The sequence below is a fragment of the Mustela putorius genome, unplaced genomic scaffold, assembly GCF_011764305.1.
Source record: "Mustela putorius furo isolate JIRA1106 unplaced genomic scaffold, ASM1176430v1.1 tig00003942_pilon_pilon_pilon, whole genome shotgun sequence".
NCBI lineage: Eukaryota > Metazoa > Chordata > Mammalia > Carnivora > Mustelidae > Mustela > Mustela putorius.
In genome coordinates, this window is record NW_025422087.1 from 623811 (window position 1) to 645480 (window position 21670).

The following is a 21670-nucleotide window of genomic DNA, read 5'->3' on the forward strand; positions in this document are numbered from 1 at the left end:
ATATAAAATCAAAGCAATTAGAAATAGTTGGTGATCCAACTAAATTCTGGTTGATGTTTTAAATATTATTTTAACTAAAATCTCATTACTTCAAACTATATAAGTTAACTATGGTTTCCAAAATTTTTATCTTTTGTGCATAACTGATGAAAGCTATGATCACTTCAGAATCATCTAAAATTGCTAATATTGTAATTGTGTTTTTTCATGTAATGTACTGTGTGCTATTTGTTACTTGGAAAGGATGCATGGCAACTAAGAAAACATTATTTGAAATGTTTAAGCAGAATAGACATTCCTCGGAGCTCCAGGAGCTCCAGCTTCTAAATATTTTAAAGTCTCGTGAAACTGTTATTTTGCTTATGTTAAGCCTCAGAGGTGATATACTTTTTAGATTTTTATAATTATTTACATATTTCTAAATTCTACTTTGCCTATACTTATAATGTGGGATTAAGCCTATGGAACTTACAAAATGGATCACAGAATTACATGATTGTAGAACTAGAAATAGCCTTGGTCCAAAGTCAGTCACTTACCAAATAGAGAAACACAGGTCCAAAATTGCCCAATTCAATCCCTGTCTGTCTACCTGTCTGTCATACTCACTGTCTTTCTCTGTGGAAACAAGAGATGACCTTTGTACCCCTGGCTTGAATCAGCCCAATTCTTAGGAAATAAGGATTTTAAGAGACTTCCTGTTTCAGCCATGACTAAGTGGCCAGTTTTGGAAAAGTCTGACAAAAACAACTCTAAAAACTGAACAAGATATAAGAATTATTTGAAGACATTGGCTAGAAACCAACAGAGTAATACTTAAGGATATGATTCTTGAAAGAAGGGAAGCCTTTTTCTTCCTTATCCTAGCATGTTCCTATGAATATTTCTCAGTTTGCAGTACAAGAAGAGGAGCCCAAAGTTTATGCAGTGATCTGATTGGGAGGAGGAGGTAGAATTCAGAGTTTCAGGATGCTGAAAAGCCTGTACTAGAGACAAAACCCTCAAGAAAGACGTAGTCATAGAGAAATGAGAGGCATAGGCATAGTACTTTGATAGCGCCAAGTGTAGTTTATTTTGCCATTAACTATCATGGCCTTATTCCCAGAACATAGTACTCTCTTCCGATTTGAGGCATTTACTCCTAGGGCACAGCTTCTCTGGGATCTCAAGAAGACCCTGGGTGGGGGCACCTGGGTGGCTCAGTGGGTTAAGCTGCTGCCTTTGGCTCAGGTCATGATCTCAGGGTCCTGGGATCGAGTCCTGCATCGGGCTCTCTGCTCAGCAGGGAGCCTGCTTCCCTCTTTCTCTCTCTGCCTGCCTCTCTGTCTACTGTGATCTCTCTCTGTCAAATAAATAGATAAAATCTTAAAAAAAAAAAAGAAAGACGACAACCCTGGGTGTTCACCAAGGGCATTCCCATTTGGCAAGTCTTAAACTACAACCTCTGTCTCCCCAATATTGGGTGGGCACCAAGTCTGGCTTGATTTTTCAGCTTGTTCTATGTTTTCTGCTGAGTCTTAAAGTCTCAACCTATACACACACTGTTTCAAAGTCAATCCAGGGGCACCTGGGTGGCTCAGTCAGTTAAGGACCTGCCTTTGGTTCAAGTCACATTCCCAGGGTCCTGGGATTGAGCCCCCCATCAGACTCCCTGCTCAGCTGGGAGTCTGCTTTCCCCTCTCCCACTCCCTCTGCCTACTGTTCCCCCTGCTTGTGCCCTCTCTCTCCATCAAAGAAATTAATAAAATCTTTTAAAAAATTTTAAAGTCAGTCCAGGAGTTAAGAGCAATTGACATACTTTATATGTCAAAGAGGAAGTTGGACATTATGAACTAAATGAAAATGAAAACATGACATGTTAAAATTTGTAAAATGCAACTGATGTAGTACTTAGAGGGAAATTTTTAGCACTATATCTGTGAAAAAGAATGTTTTCAAATAAACAGCTCTAGCTTCCACATTAAGAAACTAGAAAAAGGACAAATGAAACCCAAACTGAGAAGAAGAAGGCAAATAAAAAAGATAAAATGACCAAATTATACAATGGGCAAAATACTCAAATAGATACTTTACCAAAGAATATACATGACTAACAAAGCAAATGAAAAGATGCTCAACAGCATTCGTTGTGAGGTAAATACAAATTAAAACCAAAATGAGACAGCAACACACAACTATTAGCATGGATAAAATTATAAAAATGTCAGCACCAAGAGTGGATGAGGCTGTGGAGCTACTGCAGTTCTCATATGCTGCTCATAAGAATGTGAAATTGGAAAGCTGTTTGACAGTTTCATAAAAGTGTCATGTACATACACCATAAGACCCCGTCATTCTACTCCCTGTGAAAGCGTATGTCCACACAAAGACTTGAATATGAATATTCATAGGAATTTGGTTTGCAATGGCCAAAACTAGAAACAATCCCCAAAAGTGCAATGACAGGTGAATGAAAAGACAAATCACCATATTATTATGAATATTATTCAGTGATAAAAAGGAAATAACATATTACTCACACATATGACAACATGGATAGCTCTCAAAATAATTACGTTAAGAGAAATCAATCAGGCCAAAAAGTTTACAAAGCATATGGATCTGTTTGTAAAAATTTCCAACAAATTTATAGTGGCAGAAAGCAGATCAGTGGTTAACTGGAGAGAGGGTAGTGGGTGGCACATGGCTGGGAAGGGCAGGAGGGGACGCTTACATTGCAGGATAAGGAGAATCCTGGTGTGCTAGTTAGAGTCTTGATTGTGATAATGATCTTATGAGCATAGAGGATGTCAAACATAGCAAACTGTTCACTTTGAATACGTTCCGTTTATTGTAAGCCAATTATGCCCTGATAAAGTGTCTTTAAATAATAAAATATTAAAATGAGCCCTAATTCATAAAGGTGGTGGAATAAGTACTATAGTAAGGGAATGGTGATAAGCTCATCTTGTTCCCATTTAAGAGAATATTTAAATTGTCATAAAATTTGTATTATAATTGAGAATGTCAGTGAAAAACAGAGCTTTTCCCCTAAGATCAGGAACAGGCCAAGTATGTCCACTGTCACCACTTCTATTAAACATAATACTGGAAGTCCTAGCTACAGCAATCAGACGAGAAAAAGAAATAAAAAGCATGCAAATTGGTAAGGAAGAAGTAAAACTGTCACTATTTGCAAATGACATGATACTATATATAGAAAATCCTGAGGATTCCACCAAAAAAACTTACTGGAACTTATAAATGAATATAGTAAGGTCACAGGATACAAAATCAATATACAGAAATTGGTTACATTTCTATACGCTAATAATGAATTAACAGAATGAGAAATTAAGAAAACAATCCATTGACAATTGCACCCAAAATAAAAAAAAAAATACCTAAGAATAAACTTAACCAAAGAGGTGAGAGTTTCATCACTCTGAAATCTATAAAACACTGATGAAAGAAATGGAAGATGATAAACAAATGGGAAGATATTCCATGCTCATGGATTGAGAAAACAAATATTGTTAAAATGTTTGTATTACCCAAAGCAATAAACACATTTAATGCAATTCCTGTCAAAATACCAACAGGATTTTTCACAGAACTAGAACAAGTAATCTTAAAATTTGTATGGAACCACAAAAGACTCTGAATAGCCAAAGCAATACTGAAAAAAGAACAGGGGCACCTGCATGGCTCAGTTGATTAAGCATCTGACTCTTGGTTTCAGCTCAGGTCACGACCTCGTGGTTGTGAAATCAAGCCTAATGTCAGGCTCCAATCTTGATTGTGGAACCTGCTTAAGATTCTCTCCCTCTCTCTCCCCTCTCCCCGCCCCCACCCAGCTCTCTCTTTTTCTCTCTCTAAAGAAAAAGAAAAAGAAGAACAAACACAGAAATACCACAATTGCAGATCTCAAGATACTATAAATCTATAGTAATCAAAGCAGTATGGTACTGGCACAAAAACAGACACAGCAATTAATGGAACAGAATAGAGAACCCAGAAATAAACTCATGATTATATGGTCAATTAATCTTCAACAAAGGAGGCAAGAATATGCAATGGAAAAAAGACATCCTCTTCAACAAATGTTGTTGGGAAAATTGGATGGCTACATAAAAAAGAATGAAACTGGACTTCTTACACCATACATAAAAATAAACTAAAACTGACTACGTATTTTTAAAGATTTTTAAAGATTTTCCTTTGAATGGGACATACTTCCCTATTTCTTTTGTGTTTTATGAATTTTTAGTCAAACACTGGAAATTAAAATCTAATAATGTGGTAACTCTGGAAATAGCATTTTCCCTTTTCCCCAGGGTTTGCTTGTTTTGTTATTTTTGTTTGTTTGTTTATTGTAAGGCTGCCTCTGTGCTGAGGATTAATTTGAGGTATATACTTAATGTTCTCTTAGGTCCTTCCTGACTTCTCCCTGGGCACAAGTGGTCACTTTCTAATTTTACTTGTATATAGAGATGGTTTTGAATGTCCTAGTTTTGAATTTGTCTGGCTCCTAAAAAGGGGAAAAAGTGGGAAAAAATGGAGTGGACAAAGAGTTTCTGTGTCAAAGGCCTTCTGAAGTCACTTCAGTCAGAGGGGAGGGGCTTGGAACAATGCAGGGATGTGCAACAACACTTGCGGTCCCCCACGTTGCACCTCTGTGATCAGAAGCAGCAGTGATCAGAGCAAAGACTTCCAATATTTGGATAACAGGTTTCTTTCCCCTAGTCAGTTTCCCCTATCCTGTAAGCAAGATGCTCCAGAAATATGTGCCACTTGACTGGGAATACATGATGGGTAGTGCTCCTGCACTAAGAGCTGAAATTGACCAAAGCTAAATACAATTTACCATTCAAGTCACCCCCTGTAATATGCAAGCCTTCGATAGATTTCAGAGTTCAAAACCAGACACATTCTATGAGTGCAGTGTTGTTGTTTAGGGCAGAGACAGATCCCTATGGCTTCTTATTCTGCCATCATCCTAGAATCCTGTTACTTATTCCTGCTCTAATCTTTATTATTTCCTTCCTTTTGGCTGTGGGTTTAGTTCTTGTTCTTCTAGTTCTTTAAGTTTTTAAGTTAGATTGTTTGAGATCCTTTCTTCCTTGATATAAACATTTATTGCTATAAACTTTGTTCTTAAAATTGCTTTTGCCATACCCTGGTTTTGGCACGTTGTGTTTTCATTTTTGTTTGTCTAAAGATACTTCCCAATTTCCTTTTTTGTTTCTGAACTATTTTTGTTGAGTTTTGTTTTTTAATTAAAATATAATTAACCTACAGCATTTTATGAATTTCAAGTGTATAACATAGTGATGCAACAACTCTACATATGTTATCTTGTGCTCACTTCCAAGTGTAACTACCATCTATCAGCATACAATGCTCTTACGATAGCCTTGGCTATATTCACTGTGCTATACCTAAAGGTATTAAAGATATTAAAATACCATGACTTACTCATTCCACAATTGGAAGCCTATCCCTTCCACTCCTTTTTACCCTTTTCACCAATCCTCTCATCCCCAGCTGTCTGGCAACCACCAGTTCTCTGTATTTAGATTTATTTATTTGTTTTGTTTATAGATTCCATAGGTAAGTCAAATCATATGGCATTTGTCTTTTTCTGTCTGATGTGTTGCACTTAGTATAATACCTTCTAGGTCCACCTGTGATGTCATAAATGGTAAGATATCATTCTCTCGTTTTTTTAAAAGATTTTATTTATTTATTTGAGAGAGAGGCAGTGAGAGAGAGCATGAGCAAGGAGAAGGTCAGAGGGAGAAGCAGACTCCCTGTGGAACTGGGAGCCCCAAGCGGGACTCAATCCTGGAATTCCAGGATCAGGACCTGAGCTGAAGGCAGTCGGCCAACCAACTGAGCCACCCAGGTGTCCCAAGATATCATTCTTTTTATGGCCAAATAATAGTCCATTGTGTATATGTATATATGTGTATGTATACACATACATACACGTGTGTGTGTGTACACGCACACCACTTCTTTATCCATTCATCTATTGATGAACACTTAAATTGCATCCATATCTTGGGTATTGTAAATAATATTGCAATAAATATAGGGATGTATGTATCTTTTGAATTAGTGTTTTCCTTTTCTTTGGGTAAATACCTAGTAGCAGAATTACTGGACCATATAGTATTTAATTTTTGAGGGACCTCCATAATGTTTTCCACAGTGGCTGCACAAATTTACATTCCTGACAGCATGAGGATTCCTTTTTCTCTACATTCTCACCAACAGTTGTTATTTTTTATTTTAATTCTAGCCATTCTGACAGGTATAAGATGTGGTTTTGACTTACATTTCTCTGATGATTATGGATGTTGAGCATCCTTTCATTTGTCTATTGTCTATCTGCAAATCTTCCTTAGAAAAGTGCCCATTTGTGTCTTCAACCCATTTTAGTTGAAATATTTATTTCTTTTCTCTTTCTCGCTCTCTTTCTCTCTCTCTGTTTTTGGCATTGACTTCTATAAGTTCTTTATATATTTTGGACATTAACTTCTGATTGAATATATGATTTACAAATACCTCCCATTCAGTAGGTTGTCTTTTTGTTTTGTGGCCCAAGGTGTGATCTATCCCATAGAATGTTCCATGTGCACTGGAGAGGAATGTGTATTCTTGTGCTGTTGGATTGAATGATCTGTATGTGTTTACAAGGTCCATTTTGCCTATTGTGGTATTAATGTAAGCTGTTTCCTTATTGATTTTTCTGTCTAAATGATCTAATCATTGTTGAAAGTGGAGTTTTGAATTTCTACTATTATATTGTTCTAACTTTCCTCCTTTAGTTTTGTTAGTATCTGGTTTAAATACTTAGGTGCAACACTGCTGGGTGCAAATAATTTACAATTCTTATATCCTCTTAATTAATTGACCCCCATACTATACAGTGATCTTCTCTGTCTCTTGTGACCAATTTGGCCTGAATATCACTTTATCTAATACAAGTACAGCCACTCCTGCTCCCTTTTGGTTACCACTTATTTGTAATATCTTTTTCAATACCTTTACTTTGTGCCTATGTGTCCTTAAAGCTGAAGTGAGTCTCTTAGCAGCATACTGTTAGATCTTATTTTTGTTTTTAGATTTTCTTAGAGAGAAAGCATGCACAAGTAGGGGGAGGGGCAGAGGGAGAGAGAGAAACAGACTCCCCACTGAGCATGGAACCCAATGCAGGGCTGGATCCCAGAACCCCAGATCATGACCTGAGTGAAAGGCAGATGCTTAAGTGACTGAGCCACCCAGGTATACCTGGATCTTATTTTCTTCTATCCATTCAGTCACTCTGTGTCTTTTGATTGGACAATTTAATCCATTTACATTTAAAGTAGTTACTGATAGGTAAGGGCTTACTATTGCCATTTTAACAAAATTTATCATTCTCACAGTTCCTAAAGATAAATCACAGAATGCCACATAGGGCCAAAAGGGAAAGATACCAGGGTTTTCAGGAGACAGACCACAAGAGCTCGGGAGCTGGTAGGCCTTGCCTTTATTGGGTTTTTCAAGGGGAAAGCAAGGCAGAGTGGGTAAACAGCCCAGAAATGGCTTGTTTGAGTGATTTTTGCAGGTTTTGGCCTATAGGTGGTTTCTAGTTGCCTGGTTCTTGGTTCTGGGGTAATTACAGCAGAGGAATATTGCCTCCTGGGGTGTATGGGCCAGATAGAGGAGAGAAGACTGTGGATTTAGCCCTTGAATTTGCAGAACAAAGGCATCCTCCCAATTGAGATCTTACTATCTCTAAGAATAGACTAGCCCTGGGAGGGGCAGTCTTCAGATAGAAAGGTTTTTTAAGATGTTGAACTATTAGAATATACAGAAAATTATAAATATATATACAATGCAGAGCCTTACCCAGTCTCAAGTCAGTACAGTCCTTACTGAATTAAAGTGATCTGTTCCCAGTTAATCTGTCTGGCAGAGAGAAGAGTGAGTTTTCCCAGGGGACTATAATGGCATAATTACCTTACACACAATGTCTGGAAGTGAAAGGTGTATTGCTAGGTAATATAAGGTTGAACCACTCTTGCATTCCTGAAATACAACTTACTTGATCAAAATATTTATTTAGTTGGTTGTTTATAAAATATGTTATTAAATTAAGCTAGCTATTTGGTGTTATGTGTGTACATTGATTTAATAGTTCTAGACTCCATGACTGTATCCAAACCTGCATCTCCAGGTTTTTGTGGAGAAGAGAAACTGGGAGTTGCACTTGGTACCCAATCCTGACGAACTAAAAGATTCCTATTTAAGTACTCTTCATTTCTGTTTATTTGCAGGTCAAGATGGTCCTGGTTTGTCCATACTTCTGGCTTGGTTTTTTCATAGTCCCCATTGTGTGCCTGACTCTAAATTTAATATGGAAATCGTAAGTTGAAAAATGAAGTAGTAACCAAAAGATAAGCTGTTATAGTTAATTGTTCTTTTCCAATTATATGGTTTTCACAGCAAATTAAATTTAAAAATTGGCCATTTTATGAATATTAAAAGTCATGGAACATTTAGAGAAAGTGAATGCTCTCTGCTTTTGCCACTGATTTACCAGCACTCAATTTAGAAACAAACAAACAAACAAACAAACAACAAAAGAGCATCAAAACTCACGAGAGGTAAAAATTTATAGTGATATTACCTAATTCGTGATTTTTTTTCCGGAAAGGTCATCCATTTGCTCTTTAAAAGTGGGATTTATAGAGCTTCTTTGCACTTTAGAGGAACTAAAACCTGATACCAGAGGATCACAAATTAAAAGCCAATAATAAAATAAGAACTAAGAGGGAGATATTCAAATTAGACAGATATTCTTCTTTTTAAAAATATTTGGAATAAGAATCTATAAAATATAGTTCTCCCAGAATATGTATTAGATTACAGAATCCTCCCACTTTTTTTTTTTTTAACTGAATCACACAGGGGAAAAAAAAAAAAAAAAACCAAACACCTTTAAACTGAGGTGCTAGAAATCCCTGAAATCCCTGAGGTAGTACAAAGAATCCATGAAATTACAAGCTTTCAAAATCAGAAATAACTTACATAAGATCATTGTACATAATCTACAACATAAAGCTCTGAAACATTATAAATTTCAAACTAAGATGCAGAGAAAGAAATATTCTAGAAGGGATAATATTAATTTTGATCCATGGTATTGACTATAGGTGTTAACTTGGATCTTTTAAAACCTATGGTCTCACTCATATGTGGAACATAAGGAATAGCATGGAAGACCACAGAGGAAGGGAGGGAAAACTGGAGGGTGGGAAAGGAGAGAGGGAGACAAACCATGAGAGACTCTACACTCTGGGAAAATAAACTGAGGATTTCAGAGGGGGAGGAGGGCGATGGCGTTGGGATAGCTGGGTGATGGGTATTAAGGAGGTCATGTGTGAGCACTGGGTATTATAGGCAACTAATGAATCATTGAACACAACATTAAAAACTAATGATGTACTAAATGGGGTGGCTAACTGAAGATAACAAAAAACTAAATAAATAAAAGTAAAACCTGTGGCTTCTGTGAATTGATTCCCCAGTGATATCTTCATCTAGGTGTAGATTCCAGATTTCCAGGAACAGATAAAGGTACACTGGGAACTGAGGGGCTTATGTTAGAATCATCCTATCAGTTTGCTAGCATCTTCTCTACCGTTGAGTATAGCCAAGGTTGTCTGCAAGTTCCCAACTGCATTTTCAAGGCAAGTAATGATAATCTTGAATTTGTTGTTGTCTTTTTGTTTATTTATTTTTTAAGATTTTATTTATTTATTTGGCAGAGAATGAGATCACAAGTAGGCAGAGAGGCAGGTGGAGAGAGAGGGGGAAGCAGGCTCCCCGCTGAGCAGAGAGCCTAATATGGAGTTTGATCCCAGGACCCTGAGATCATATCCTAAGCCAAAGGCAGAGGCTTAACCCACTGAGCCACCAAGGTGCCCCTGTTGTTGTCTTTTTAATTACTTGAAACCTCTTTTTCTTCTGTGAGTAAAGATAATTTAGCATACCATTTTTCTTTGTTTTGTTTTGTAATATGGTAAATACAGGTGTGAAAATATGTAAGTCAAAGGGGACTGTGAAATCTTTGAAGTTTATACTTTTGTGTAAGTGCTATGTAGCTCAAAAAAAGTATTTTAGTAGTATGTACAGTCTTTTAAAATCCAAGTAACATGTATGTTTGAATTATTTCAGTTTTTAATAAAGATTGATTAGCCAACATCTAATACACCTTTACTTTTTGATGTAGTGTTCAATGATTCATTAGTTGCCTGTAACACCCAGGGCTCATTATATCATGTGCCCTCCTTAATGCCCATCACTCTGTTACCCCATCCCTCTCACCCACCACCTCTCCAGCAACCCTCAGCTTGTTTCTTATAGTTAAGTTTCTTGTAGTTAAGAGTCTCATGGCTTTTCTCTCTGATGACTTCCCATTCAGTTTTCCCTCCCTTCTTCTATGATCCTCTGCTCTATTCCTTATATTACGTATTTCATATTCATTCATATTTCACATATGAGTGAAACCATTTGATGATTGTCTTTCTCTGCTTGACTTATTTCACTGAATCATTTCACAATTTTTGCTTAATTTTCACTTAAGTGTCTTCCTGGGATTACACCAAGATTTTTAAATCATTCTGAATCATAGAATATCTTATAAACATTTGAAATGTAAATAGATTAGTAAAGGAAACAGATATATTGAGGTAAAAAACAAAACAGAGCCAAAAGAACTGCCCCTAAAAGCCCAGTGGCTTTAGTGACAGCATTTTACAGCAAGCTTAACAAATGAATTTGGTTGTGCTGTGGGTATATGGGACTTCATTAAAAATGCCATCTCAGATAAACAATTCAACATTAACTTTGGTTATGTGGAGCCTTTCCTAATTCTACACAAATTCTGGCATTGTTTGTTTGTTCTAGCTCTGTGAAAAATGGTGGTATTTTGATAAGGATTGCATTAAATTTGCAAATTGTTTATAGTATAGACATTTTAACAATATTTGTTTTCCAATCCATGATCATGGAATGTTTTTTTCATTTCTTTGTGTCATTTTCAATTTCTTTCATCAGTGTTCTATGGTTTTCAGAGTACAGATCTTTTTACCTCTTTGGTTAGCTTTACTCCTGGGTATCTTGTGGGTTTTGGTACAATTGTAAATGGGATCTATTCCTTGATTTCTCTTTCTGCTGTTTTATTATTGATGTATAGAAATGCAGATTTCTGTGACTTTGCTGAATTCTTGTATCAGTTGTAGCAATTTTTTGGTAGAGTCTTTCAGGTTGCCCACATAGAGTATCATGTCCTTTGCAAGTTGTCAATGTCGACCTCTTCCTTGCCATCTGGATGCCTTTTATTTATTTCTATTGTATGATTGCTGAGGCTAGGACTTCCAGTACTAGGTTAAATAATAATGGTGAGAGTGGACATTCCTGTATTTTTCCTGATTTTAGAGGAAAAGCTCTCAGTTTTTCCCCATTGAGGATGATATTAGCTGTGGTTCTTTCATATATGGCCTTTATAATGTTGACATGTGTTCCATCTATTTGTACTTTATTGAGGGTTTTTATCAAGAATTGCTGCTTTATTTTGTCAAATGCTTTTTCTGAATCTATTGAGAGGATCCTATGGTTCTTATTCTTCTTTTTATTAATGTGGCATATCATATTGATTGATTCGCGAATATCGAACCATCCCTGCAGCCCAGGAATAAATCCCACTTGATTGTGGTAAATAATTCCTTTAATATACTGTTGGATTCAATTTGCTAGTATCTTACTGCGAGTTATTGCATCCATGTTCACTAGGGATATTGGCCTATTATTCTCCTCTTTAGTGGGGTCTTCGTCTGGTTTTAGAATCAAGTTAATGCTGGTCTTGTAAAATGAGTTTGGAAATTTTCCTTTCATTTCTATTTTTTTGGAATAGTTTAAGAATGGTATTAACTCATCTTTAGCTGCCTGGTAGAATTCCCCTGGAACCTCTTTATTATGAGTTATTATGATACTGTGCCTTTCTTCATCTCTTGTTACAGTCTTTGGTTTAAAATCTAGTTTGTCTCATAAGTATGGCTACGCTGGCTTTCTTTTGACATCCATTAACATGACAGATGGTTCCCCCATCCCCTCACTTCTATCTGGAGGTGTCTTTAGGTATAAAATGATTTTCTTGGGCCACCTGGATGGCTCAGTTGGTTAAATGTCTGCCTTTGGTTTGGGTCATGATCCCAGAGTCCTGGGATCAAGCCCCGTGTTGGGCTCCCTGCTCATGGGAGCCTGCCTCTCCCTCTGCTCCTCCCTTCTACCTCATGCTCTCTCTTACTTGTTCTGTACTCTCAAATGAATAAAATCTTTTAAAAAATAAAATAAAACAGTTCTCTTGCAGGCTGCATATAGATGGGTCTTGGTTTTTTTCATTTCTTTTGACATGATGACCCTATGTCTTTTGATTAGAGCATTTACATTTAGAGTAATTTACATATAGAGTAATTATGGATAGATACGAATTTATCCCCTATTACCTATAAAGTTATTGTTTCTGGAGGTTTTCTCTGTTCCTTTCCAGTCTTTGTTGCTTTTGGTCTTTCTCACTCAAAGAGTCCCCTTTAATATTTCTTGCAGGGCTGGTTTAGGGTTATAAACTCTTGGTTTTTGTTTGTTTGGGAAACTCTCTCTCCTTTTATTGTGAATGACAGCCTTGCTGGATAAAGTATTCTTGGCTGAATATATTTTCCTATTGAGCACATTGAATAAATTATGCCATTCTCTTCCAGCCTGCCAGGTTTCTATGGAGAGATCTGCTGCTAACCTGATTTGTCTTCCCTTGTAGGTTAGTAATTTCTTTTCCCTTGCTGCTTTCAGGATTCTTTACTTACCTCTGTGTTTTGCAAATTTTACTATGTCATGTCGTGGTATTGGCTGGCTCTCGTTGATTTTGGTAAGAATTTTCTGTCTCTTCTGGATTTAGATGCCTGTTTCTTTCCCCAGATTAGGGAAGTTTTGAGCTGCAATTTACGTAAATAAACCTCCTGCCCCTTTCTCTCCCTTCCTGTGGGAATCCCATGATACGAAAGTTATTACACACTATGAAGCCGCAGATTTCCTTAAGTCTACATTCATGATCGAATATTTTTCTTCCCCTCTTCTTTTCAGCTTCATTGGCTTCCATAATTTTATCTTCTGTATCACTTATTCTATCCTCTGCTTCTTAGTCATTATATCTAGGTGGTTTTGCATCTTAGTTATTGCATTTTTTTATTTTGGCCTGACTAGTTTTTAGGTGTTTTATCTGTGCAATAAGCATCTCTCTGGTTTCTTCTACGTTTTTCTCAAGCCCAGCTTGTATCCTTATGATTGTTGTCTTAAATTCTGGTTCAGGAATATTACTTATACCTATTTTGATTAGCTCTCTGGTCATGGCCCCTTCTTATTCTCTCTTTTGGGATTAATTCCTCCAACTTGACATTTTGTCTAGGTCTCTGTTTTTTTGTTTTTTTTTTGCTTGGTCCTATTTCCTCTAGAGTTGAAGCTTTGTAGCACTCTATGATTGGTAGACCTTGTGCTTGTGTGGTGGAAGGGGGTTGCTAGCCTTCTGGGGAAGGGCTCTGCTGCTGCTCTGGCTCTCAGTCACACTTGTTCTATTTAAAAAGGCACCTGCAAGAGCAATCAGGGCTTGGTGTAAGTAGCTCCAGAATCCACTATGTGCACTGTTCTGCTCACTGAAGTCTGTCTGTGTTGATGGGAAAGGTAAAAAATGGCGTCAGTCTGCTCTCTTCCCTGGAGAGAGGAGTTCACGTTTGCAGCTGTTCATGAAGCCCTCACAGAAAAGTGAACAATCTCCCTTCTTGTGTCCCAGGCTTCTGTCAAAGCCCTACGTTCACCTTGTCTGTGTCCAAGCCATCTGCCTGTCTGGTGGAGCAGTACTCCTGTGTTTTATCTCAGGCATGCAAATAGTTTTCAAAACTCCAAATTTGGGGGAGCAGTCACAGTGCAGACACAGTGCAGACTGCACTGATCCTCTGTGGGTGGCTCTTGCTGGGCTGTGGCTGGGACAGGTTTGTCACAGAAAAGCAGTCCCACTACTAAGTAGGGGTTTGGGTTTTATGGTAGAGCATAGCAAAAAGCCAGCATCCAGTTAGCTGCCCTCAGCAGGTGTCTTTACTCATATGTTAATGAACAGGGCAGCTCAATGTTGCCTGCTGTCTCTTTTGTCCCCTCAGAGGCAATGTCACCTCTCCCAAATACACGCCAGAAAGGGGAACAGTTTCTCCCAGGGTGATGCAGGGGATCCTCAGAGCATGATGTCCACTCCTGGGTCTCTGCCCTCCTTCTCCATAGTAACACTGCTATGTCCATCAGGCTCAATTCTAGCAACGGCACAAACTTCTAAAAATTCAGATTTTCAGCTCCACCACTTATAAAAGCTTGTGATAATCAGCCCCTCTCATTTTCCCAGTCAGTGGTTTTGGGGAAGTGTTTTCTTGTGTAATCCCCTGTGCACACATCTCTCTCTCTCTCTCTCTCTCTCTCTCTCATTCTCTGTGATAGGGCTTCCTCCCCTCTATGGCACCAGTGATTCTTTTCTACCCCAGGTCACATCACCACATCTCCTTCCTTCTACAATGTGGCTTCTTTTCTCCCCAGATCAATTTTCTGGGTGTTCAGAATGATTTGATAATTATCTAGCTGTGTTCAAGAGACAAGACAAACATAAGGTTCTCCTACATGTGTTGATAAATGATGAATGCTTGAATATAGACAGAGATAGATGCCCCAGTGAAAACAAGTTGCCACAGAAAATGGAGAGTATCTGTCTAGGTTGCTTTGCACGTTTCAAATATGCACACCTGATATATGAATCTCTGACACAACCACTCTACCATTACTTCTGCTATTAAATGGCACACTTAGTCTTGGGTCTTTCTGCCTAAGTGAGGGTTGGAGGTAGCACACAGCTGAAAATTTAAGAATCAAGATTATGGAATAGTGAGCATGGTAGAAAAAGTCATACAGAATTATATCAGTCCTATGAATCTTCAACCGTCTGGCTGAATTCATACAGATGGACTCCTCCACAATCAGGGCCCTCTGTGACTTAGAGACACACTCAGATCTATAGATTTGTATGGAAGTCTGTATTTGAGGTGGTTGGCTACTAATGGGCACTACCCGGCTCTTTCCAGTATCCCTTCTGGTAATGCTTCATAGCTACTAAGAAAATAGAGTCTGGTTTCACAGGAAGACTGGGCCTGCTGCATTGCACCCTATCATATGGCCTCTAAGTAAGGGATGCCCAGAATTATTCAAGAGGGGAGAAATTGTTGCTTAGAGTTTGTAAAGCTCATGTATTATGCTGTATCTTTTCCACATAATACAGGATTAGAAATACCTGCAAGAGAACATTACTAGAGGAAGTTCGGGAGATGGAAAGTAGCAGAGCTCAAAAATTTCATCCTACAATATTTAGAAAGAGGTGAGGCTGTTCTCTTTATCCTGACTTTAGTTGAAAAGCTGTTCTCATTCTTTTTAAAAATATTTGTTTATTCCAGAGAAAGAAAGAAAGAGAGCAAGTGGAGGAGAAGCAGAGGGAGAGACTCCCCAGACAGACCCCACTGCCACTGAATGTGGAGCCTAATGCTGGGCTCAATCCCATGACTCATGAGATCATGGACCTGAGCTGAAACCAAGAGTCAGATGCTTAATGTACTGAACCTCCCAGGTGGCCCCTGTTCTCCTCATTCTTCCCACATTTCCCTCCCAGGTACTTTCACACTTTCCATGATTTCCCCAAGCTTATTAAGCACATGTCAAACAGGGATCTTGAACTTCACATCCCCAGCAGCACAGACCTCTAGGCTGCCACACTAGCTTCCCCAAATGTCCTCCTTTCAGTGGATGGCAACTTCATTCTTTCAATTTCTCAGGCCAAAAATCCTGAAGTCACGCTCGCATCCTCTTTTCTGCTATGCTACACCCATCATGTCAGAAAATCCTATTGTTCCTACCTCAAAGTAAACTGAGAATTAGATCACTTAAACTATCTGTATGATCTTGCCCTGGTCCAGCCCCTATCATCTTTCTTCTGATTAGTTCAGTAGCCTCTTAACAGGTATCTCTGCTTCTGGCCCTTCCTGTAGTAATCAGAGGGAAGAGGCTTTGGCAGTGTTAATCAGACATATTACTCCCTGTTCTCTGCCTTTCCACAACCTCCCCTATCACTCAGAAAAAGACAAGACCCTTTCAGTGGCTTATAGTGCCTTATACACTGTCCCTTCATAAACACACACACACATGCACAACTAGTTTGAGATAACTCCTTATGGTTTTCTTACCAAAAAAAGATTTTTTTTAAATGATTCATCTTGGAAAATCATATTTCCATTTCACCTCACATGTTTTCAAAGAAAGTTTTGTCCTTTCACAACCTTCCTCGCTATTATTTTAACAGATGGTGCATCAAGTTTGTATATTCTAACTTTAACTTCTGGTGGTTAGTGGACAGACACCCAGATCTCTGTGTTGAGCCAGAGAATCTGCTAATTTCTGCCACTTTCCCCTGCGTATTGTTGCAAAAAGGTTTAGATATCCAGGGTCTGTGTTCTCCCCTATAGATGAAGCTGTGGCTACTGGAAGTCAGGGAAGTGCACTGAAGGCGAAAAGGACCAGGGCTTCTCCTAGAATTGCTCTCTTTCTCCCACTCCCTTGGAAGAAGACAACAAATTACATTGTTTGTTTTCACAGTTGTTTCCTTTTTCCCACTGGTCCTGATCTGATGGCCTTGAAGAACAACAGGCCAAATGCTAGAAATTAATGTGTATTAACATTTTTAATCTCTATACCCAAACTATCTCCAGGGAGAGGTCAGTTCCAATGGTCTGCCATAAACTATGTGTTCTTCTGAGTTGAAAACACCATGCTCCTTCTCAGTAATAACAGACTTCTATTTCAGACATATGAAGCCTGGCACGTCCTAGGTTTTAGGTGGGCTTTCAGGAACTATAAGGCGAAGAATTAGTCTTTAACTATACTGAATGCCTGCTATATTTGGAGTACTGTGTTAAGCATGGAGATGGTGTGACCTAGATAAAGAGGACAAAATGCACTTTTAAAAAAATTTTTATTTTGAGTTTGAGGAGTTCTAACTTAACACACAAAAAACAGATAATCATATAAAAAAATGGGCAGAAGTTATGAACAGACACTTCTCCAATGAAGACATACAAATGGCTATCAGACACATGAAAAAATGTTCATCATCACTAGCCATCAGGGAGATTCAAATGAAAACCATATTGAGATACCACCTTACACCAGTTAGAATGGCCAGAATTAGCAAGACAGGAAAACATGTGTTGGAGAGGATGTGGAGAAAGGGGAACCCTCTTACAATGGTGGTGGGAAGGCAAGTTGGTGCAGCCTCTTTGGAGAACAGTATGGAGATTCCTCAAGAAATTAAAAATAGAGCTTCCCTATGACCCTGCCATTGTACTACTGGGTATTTACCCCAAAGATACAGATGTAGTGAAAATAAGGGCCATCTGGACCCCAATGTTTATAGCAGCAATGGCCACGGTCGCCAAACTGTGGAAAGAACCAAGATGCCCTTCAACGGACGAATGGATAAGGAAGATGTGGTCCATATACATTATGGAGTATTGTGCCTCTATCAGAAAGGATGAATACCCAACTTTTGTAGCAACATGGATGGGACTGGAAGAGATTATGCTGAGTGAAATAAGTCAAGAGAGAGTCAGTTATTATATAGTTTCACTTATTTGTGGAGCATAAGAAATAACATGGAGGACATTGGGGAGATGGAGAGAAGAAGGGAGTTGAGGGAAATTGGAAGGGGAGGTGAACCATGAGAGACTATGGACTCTGAAAAACAACCTGAGGGTCTTGAAGGGGCGGGGGTGGGAGGTTGGAGGATCAAGGTGGTGGATATTAGGAAGGGTACATATTTCATGGAGCACTGTGTGTGGTACAAAAATAATGAATACTGTTACGCTGAAAAGAAATTTTAAAAAATAAAAAATCAAGTGTAAGAAAAAAAAATTTATTTTGAAGGAAGCAGGGGCACCTGGGTGGCTCAGTGGGTTAAGCCTCTGCCTGCTCAGGTCATGATTTCAGGGTCCTGGAATCAAGCCCTGCATTGGGCTCTCTGCTCAGCAGGGAGGGGGTCTGCTTCCCCCATTCCCTGTCTACTTGTGATCTCCCTCTCTGTCAAATAAATAAATAAAATTTAAAAAAATAAAAGCAAAATTGGAAGTATGGGCAAATCTAAAGTAAATGAGTGAACTGATTAACACTCACCTATTTGGCACCCATTGAGTACTCAGCACTGACGGTACCACCTGTTGGCAAGGATGAGGAACAACTGTAACTCTTGAACAATCAGTCTGGGCAACTGGCCATTTCTATTCAATTTAAAGAAATGCTTATCCCCATGACCCAACAATTCCATTTCTAGGTATTTACCCAAGAGACTTCTAAATATGGGTCCACATATTCAGCTACACAATGCAGAAAGATTCCCAACCAGGTACAACCCAAAAATATTTCACTAAGATACATTATAATGAAACTGTCAAAAATCAAACACAAAGAATCTTGAAAGCAACAAAAGACAAGAAGCTAATCACACACAAGGGAACTCTATGAACAGATTTCTCAGAACAAACCTTGGAAGCCAAGAGTGGGTAGGATGCTACATTAAAAATTCTGAAGGAAAAACAACTACCAACCAAGAATATTGTATCCAGCAAAGCTGGAATTGAAAGTTTTCCAGGCAAACAAAAGCTAAAGAAGTTCTTCCCCACCGACCTGTCCTTACAAGAAATGTCAAAGGGACTTCTTTAAACTGAAATGAAAGGGCACTAGTCAGTAACAGAAAAGCATGAAATTATAAATCTCATAGGTAAAGGTTAATGTATAGTAAAGTTCATAATAATCTGATGTCGTAAAGGTGATGGATAAATCATTTCTAAAGCTAATATGAAGGTTAAAAGACAAAAGTAGTAAAAATAACTATAGTTGTAATTATTTGTTAGTAGGTACATGAGGAAAAAAATGTAAATGCTGACATCAAAAACATAAAAAGTGATGAAGAGGGTAAAAATGCAGACCTTTAGAATGCATTTGAATTTCAGTTGTTACCAACTTAAAATAGACTTAAAATATAAATAATTTTATGTAAGTTTCATGGTAACCACAGAACAGAAAAACCTATAGTAAATACACACACACACACACACACACACACACACACAAAAGAGAAAGGAATCTAGGCATACCACTACAGAAAATCATCAAATCATAAAGAAAGAGAAGAAATGAAGGAACAAAGGAATTACTAAATAACAGGAAACAAAGAACAAAATGGCCATAAATATACACAGGCATATCTTGTTTTACTGTGCTTTTCCTTATGGCACTTCACAGCTGCTGCTTTCTCCCTCTGTCCTCCCCCCCTTTTTTTTTAACAAATTGAAAGTTTATGGCATACCCTGTCCACAGATCTATTAATGCCATTTTTCCAACAGCACTTGCTCACTTCATGTCTCTGTCACATTGTGGTAATTTGCACAATATTGCATACTTTTTCATTATTTTTTATGGTGATCTGTGAACAGTGACTTTGACTTGCTGAAAGTTCAAGTGATGGTAGGCATACATTAACATTAAATTATTTTTAATTAAGGTATGTACATTGTTCTTTTCAGGCATAATGCAATGATACACTTAAGAGACTCCAGTATAGTGCAAACATAACTTTTATATATACAGGGAAAGCAAAAAATCCACTTGACTCCATTTATTGCAATATTAGCTATATTGTGGTAGTCTGAAACCAAGCCTGCAGTATCACTGAGGTGTGCCTATGGTTGTGAGTAATTTCTTTAAACATAACTAGACTAAATTATCCAATCAAAAGACATAGGATGGCTGAATGGATTGAAAAACAAAAGCCACCTATATGTTGCCTACAAGAGACTCACTTCAGATTTAAGGACACATGGAGAATGAAGGTGAAGGGATGGAAAATGATATTCCACACAAAAGGAAACCAAAAGAAATCTACGATAGCTATACGTATATCAGGCAAAGCAGAATTTAAAATAAAAACAAGAGACAAAGAAAGGCATTACATAATGATAAAGGGGTCAGTCGAATATGAGGATATGACATTTGTAAATATTTATGCACCCAACATAGAAGCACTACATGTATAAAGCAAATATTGACAGACCCAAAAGGAGAAATAAACAGCAATATAATAATAGTAATGGATTTAATACCCTACTTTCATCAATGAATAGATCTTTTAGACAAAAAATCAGTAAGGAAATATAGTGCTTAAATGCCCCATTAGACAATTGGCTTAACAGATACACACAGAACATTCCATCCCAAAGCAAGAGAGTGTATATTCTTCTCAAGTGAACATGCAACAACCTCCAAGATAGGCCATATGTTAAGCCACAAAACAAATCTTAGCAAATTTAAGAAGATTCAAGCATCTTTTCCAACCACAATGGTGTGAAACTGGAAATCAACTGCAAGAAGAAAGCTGGAAAATACACAATGTGTGGAGATTAAACAACAAACAACTGAACAACCAGTGGATCAAAAAAGAAACTGAAAAAGAAATAAAAATACATCTATAGACAAATGAAAATGGGAAGGCAACATGGGGTGCAGTAAAAGCAGCTCTATGGACTTTCATTACAATAAATACCAACATTAAGATACAAAGACCTCTCTCATAAAAAACTTCATGCTACACTTTAAGGAACTAGAAAAAGAAGATCAAAGTATGCCTCAAGTTAGCAGAAGGAAGGAAATAATTAAGATCAGAGCAGAAGTGAAAGACGAAACAATACAGAAAAGATCAATTAACGGCTGTGTGTGTGTGTGTGTGTGTGTGTTTTAAATAGACAAAATAGATAAACTTTTGGTTAGACTTGTGAAGAAAAAAAGAGCAAGGACTCAAATCAGAAATGAAAGAGGAGACATTACAACCGATACCACAGACATACAGAGGATCACAAAGCACAACTACAGAACCAAAGCAACCTTGAAGAAGAACAAAGCCGGAAGCATCACGCTTTCAGGTTTCAAACTATATTACAAAGCAATTATGTTACATTTTACTATAAAGCTAATATATATCACTGTAGCAATCAAAACAGTATGGTACTGGTATAAAAAACAGATCTGGAAGATTGATACACAGGCAAATAGTTTTGTTAAACTGTACTTTAAAGATTTATGCATTTTATCACATACAAAATAAACCTCAAAAATAAGAAATCAAACTGAAAATATAAACACAATATACATTGTACGAAAATAAAGTTCACATAACAAAGGGCTAACCTCCCAAATAGATAAATTGTTTCCAGAAATCAGTGAAACCAAACACCTAAGCAGTAGAAAAATAGGCAAAGTATAAACACACAGTTCACAAAAAGAAATACTAAAGTTTCTTAAACATATGAAAATATCCTCAACTTTACTCATAGTAAGAAATGAAAATGCTAAGTATACAGGCAGGATATTTTTAATCTATCATTGTCAGCCACCCTTGGTTGGTGAAAACATGGGAAAGGAAAGAATTAAGGTAATTTGGCAATATCTATCAGAAATA

At 37.6% G+C, this 21670-nt stretch overlaps 1 protein-coding gene across 5 annotated transcripts in view; it reads left to right on the forward strand.

Moving 5' to 3' along the window:
* LOC101678481 (phospholipid-transporting ATPase IB-like) overlaps positions 1 to 21670 on the forward strand; it is a 231800-nt gene that overhangs the window by 202183 nt on the left and 7947 nt on the right. For all 5 annotated transcript variants that reach the window (XM_045069635.1, XM_045069633.1, XM_045069637.1 and 2 more), the window contains 2 exons: positions 8310 to 8398; positions 15398 to 15493. In XM_045069635.1, the coding sequence (XP_044925570.1) occupies positions 8310 to 8398; positions 15398 to 15493 (185 nt within the window). The remainder of the gene's footprint in view (positions 1 to 8309; positions 8399 to 15397; positions 15494 to 21670) is intronic.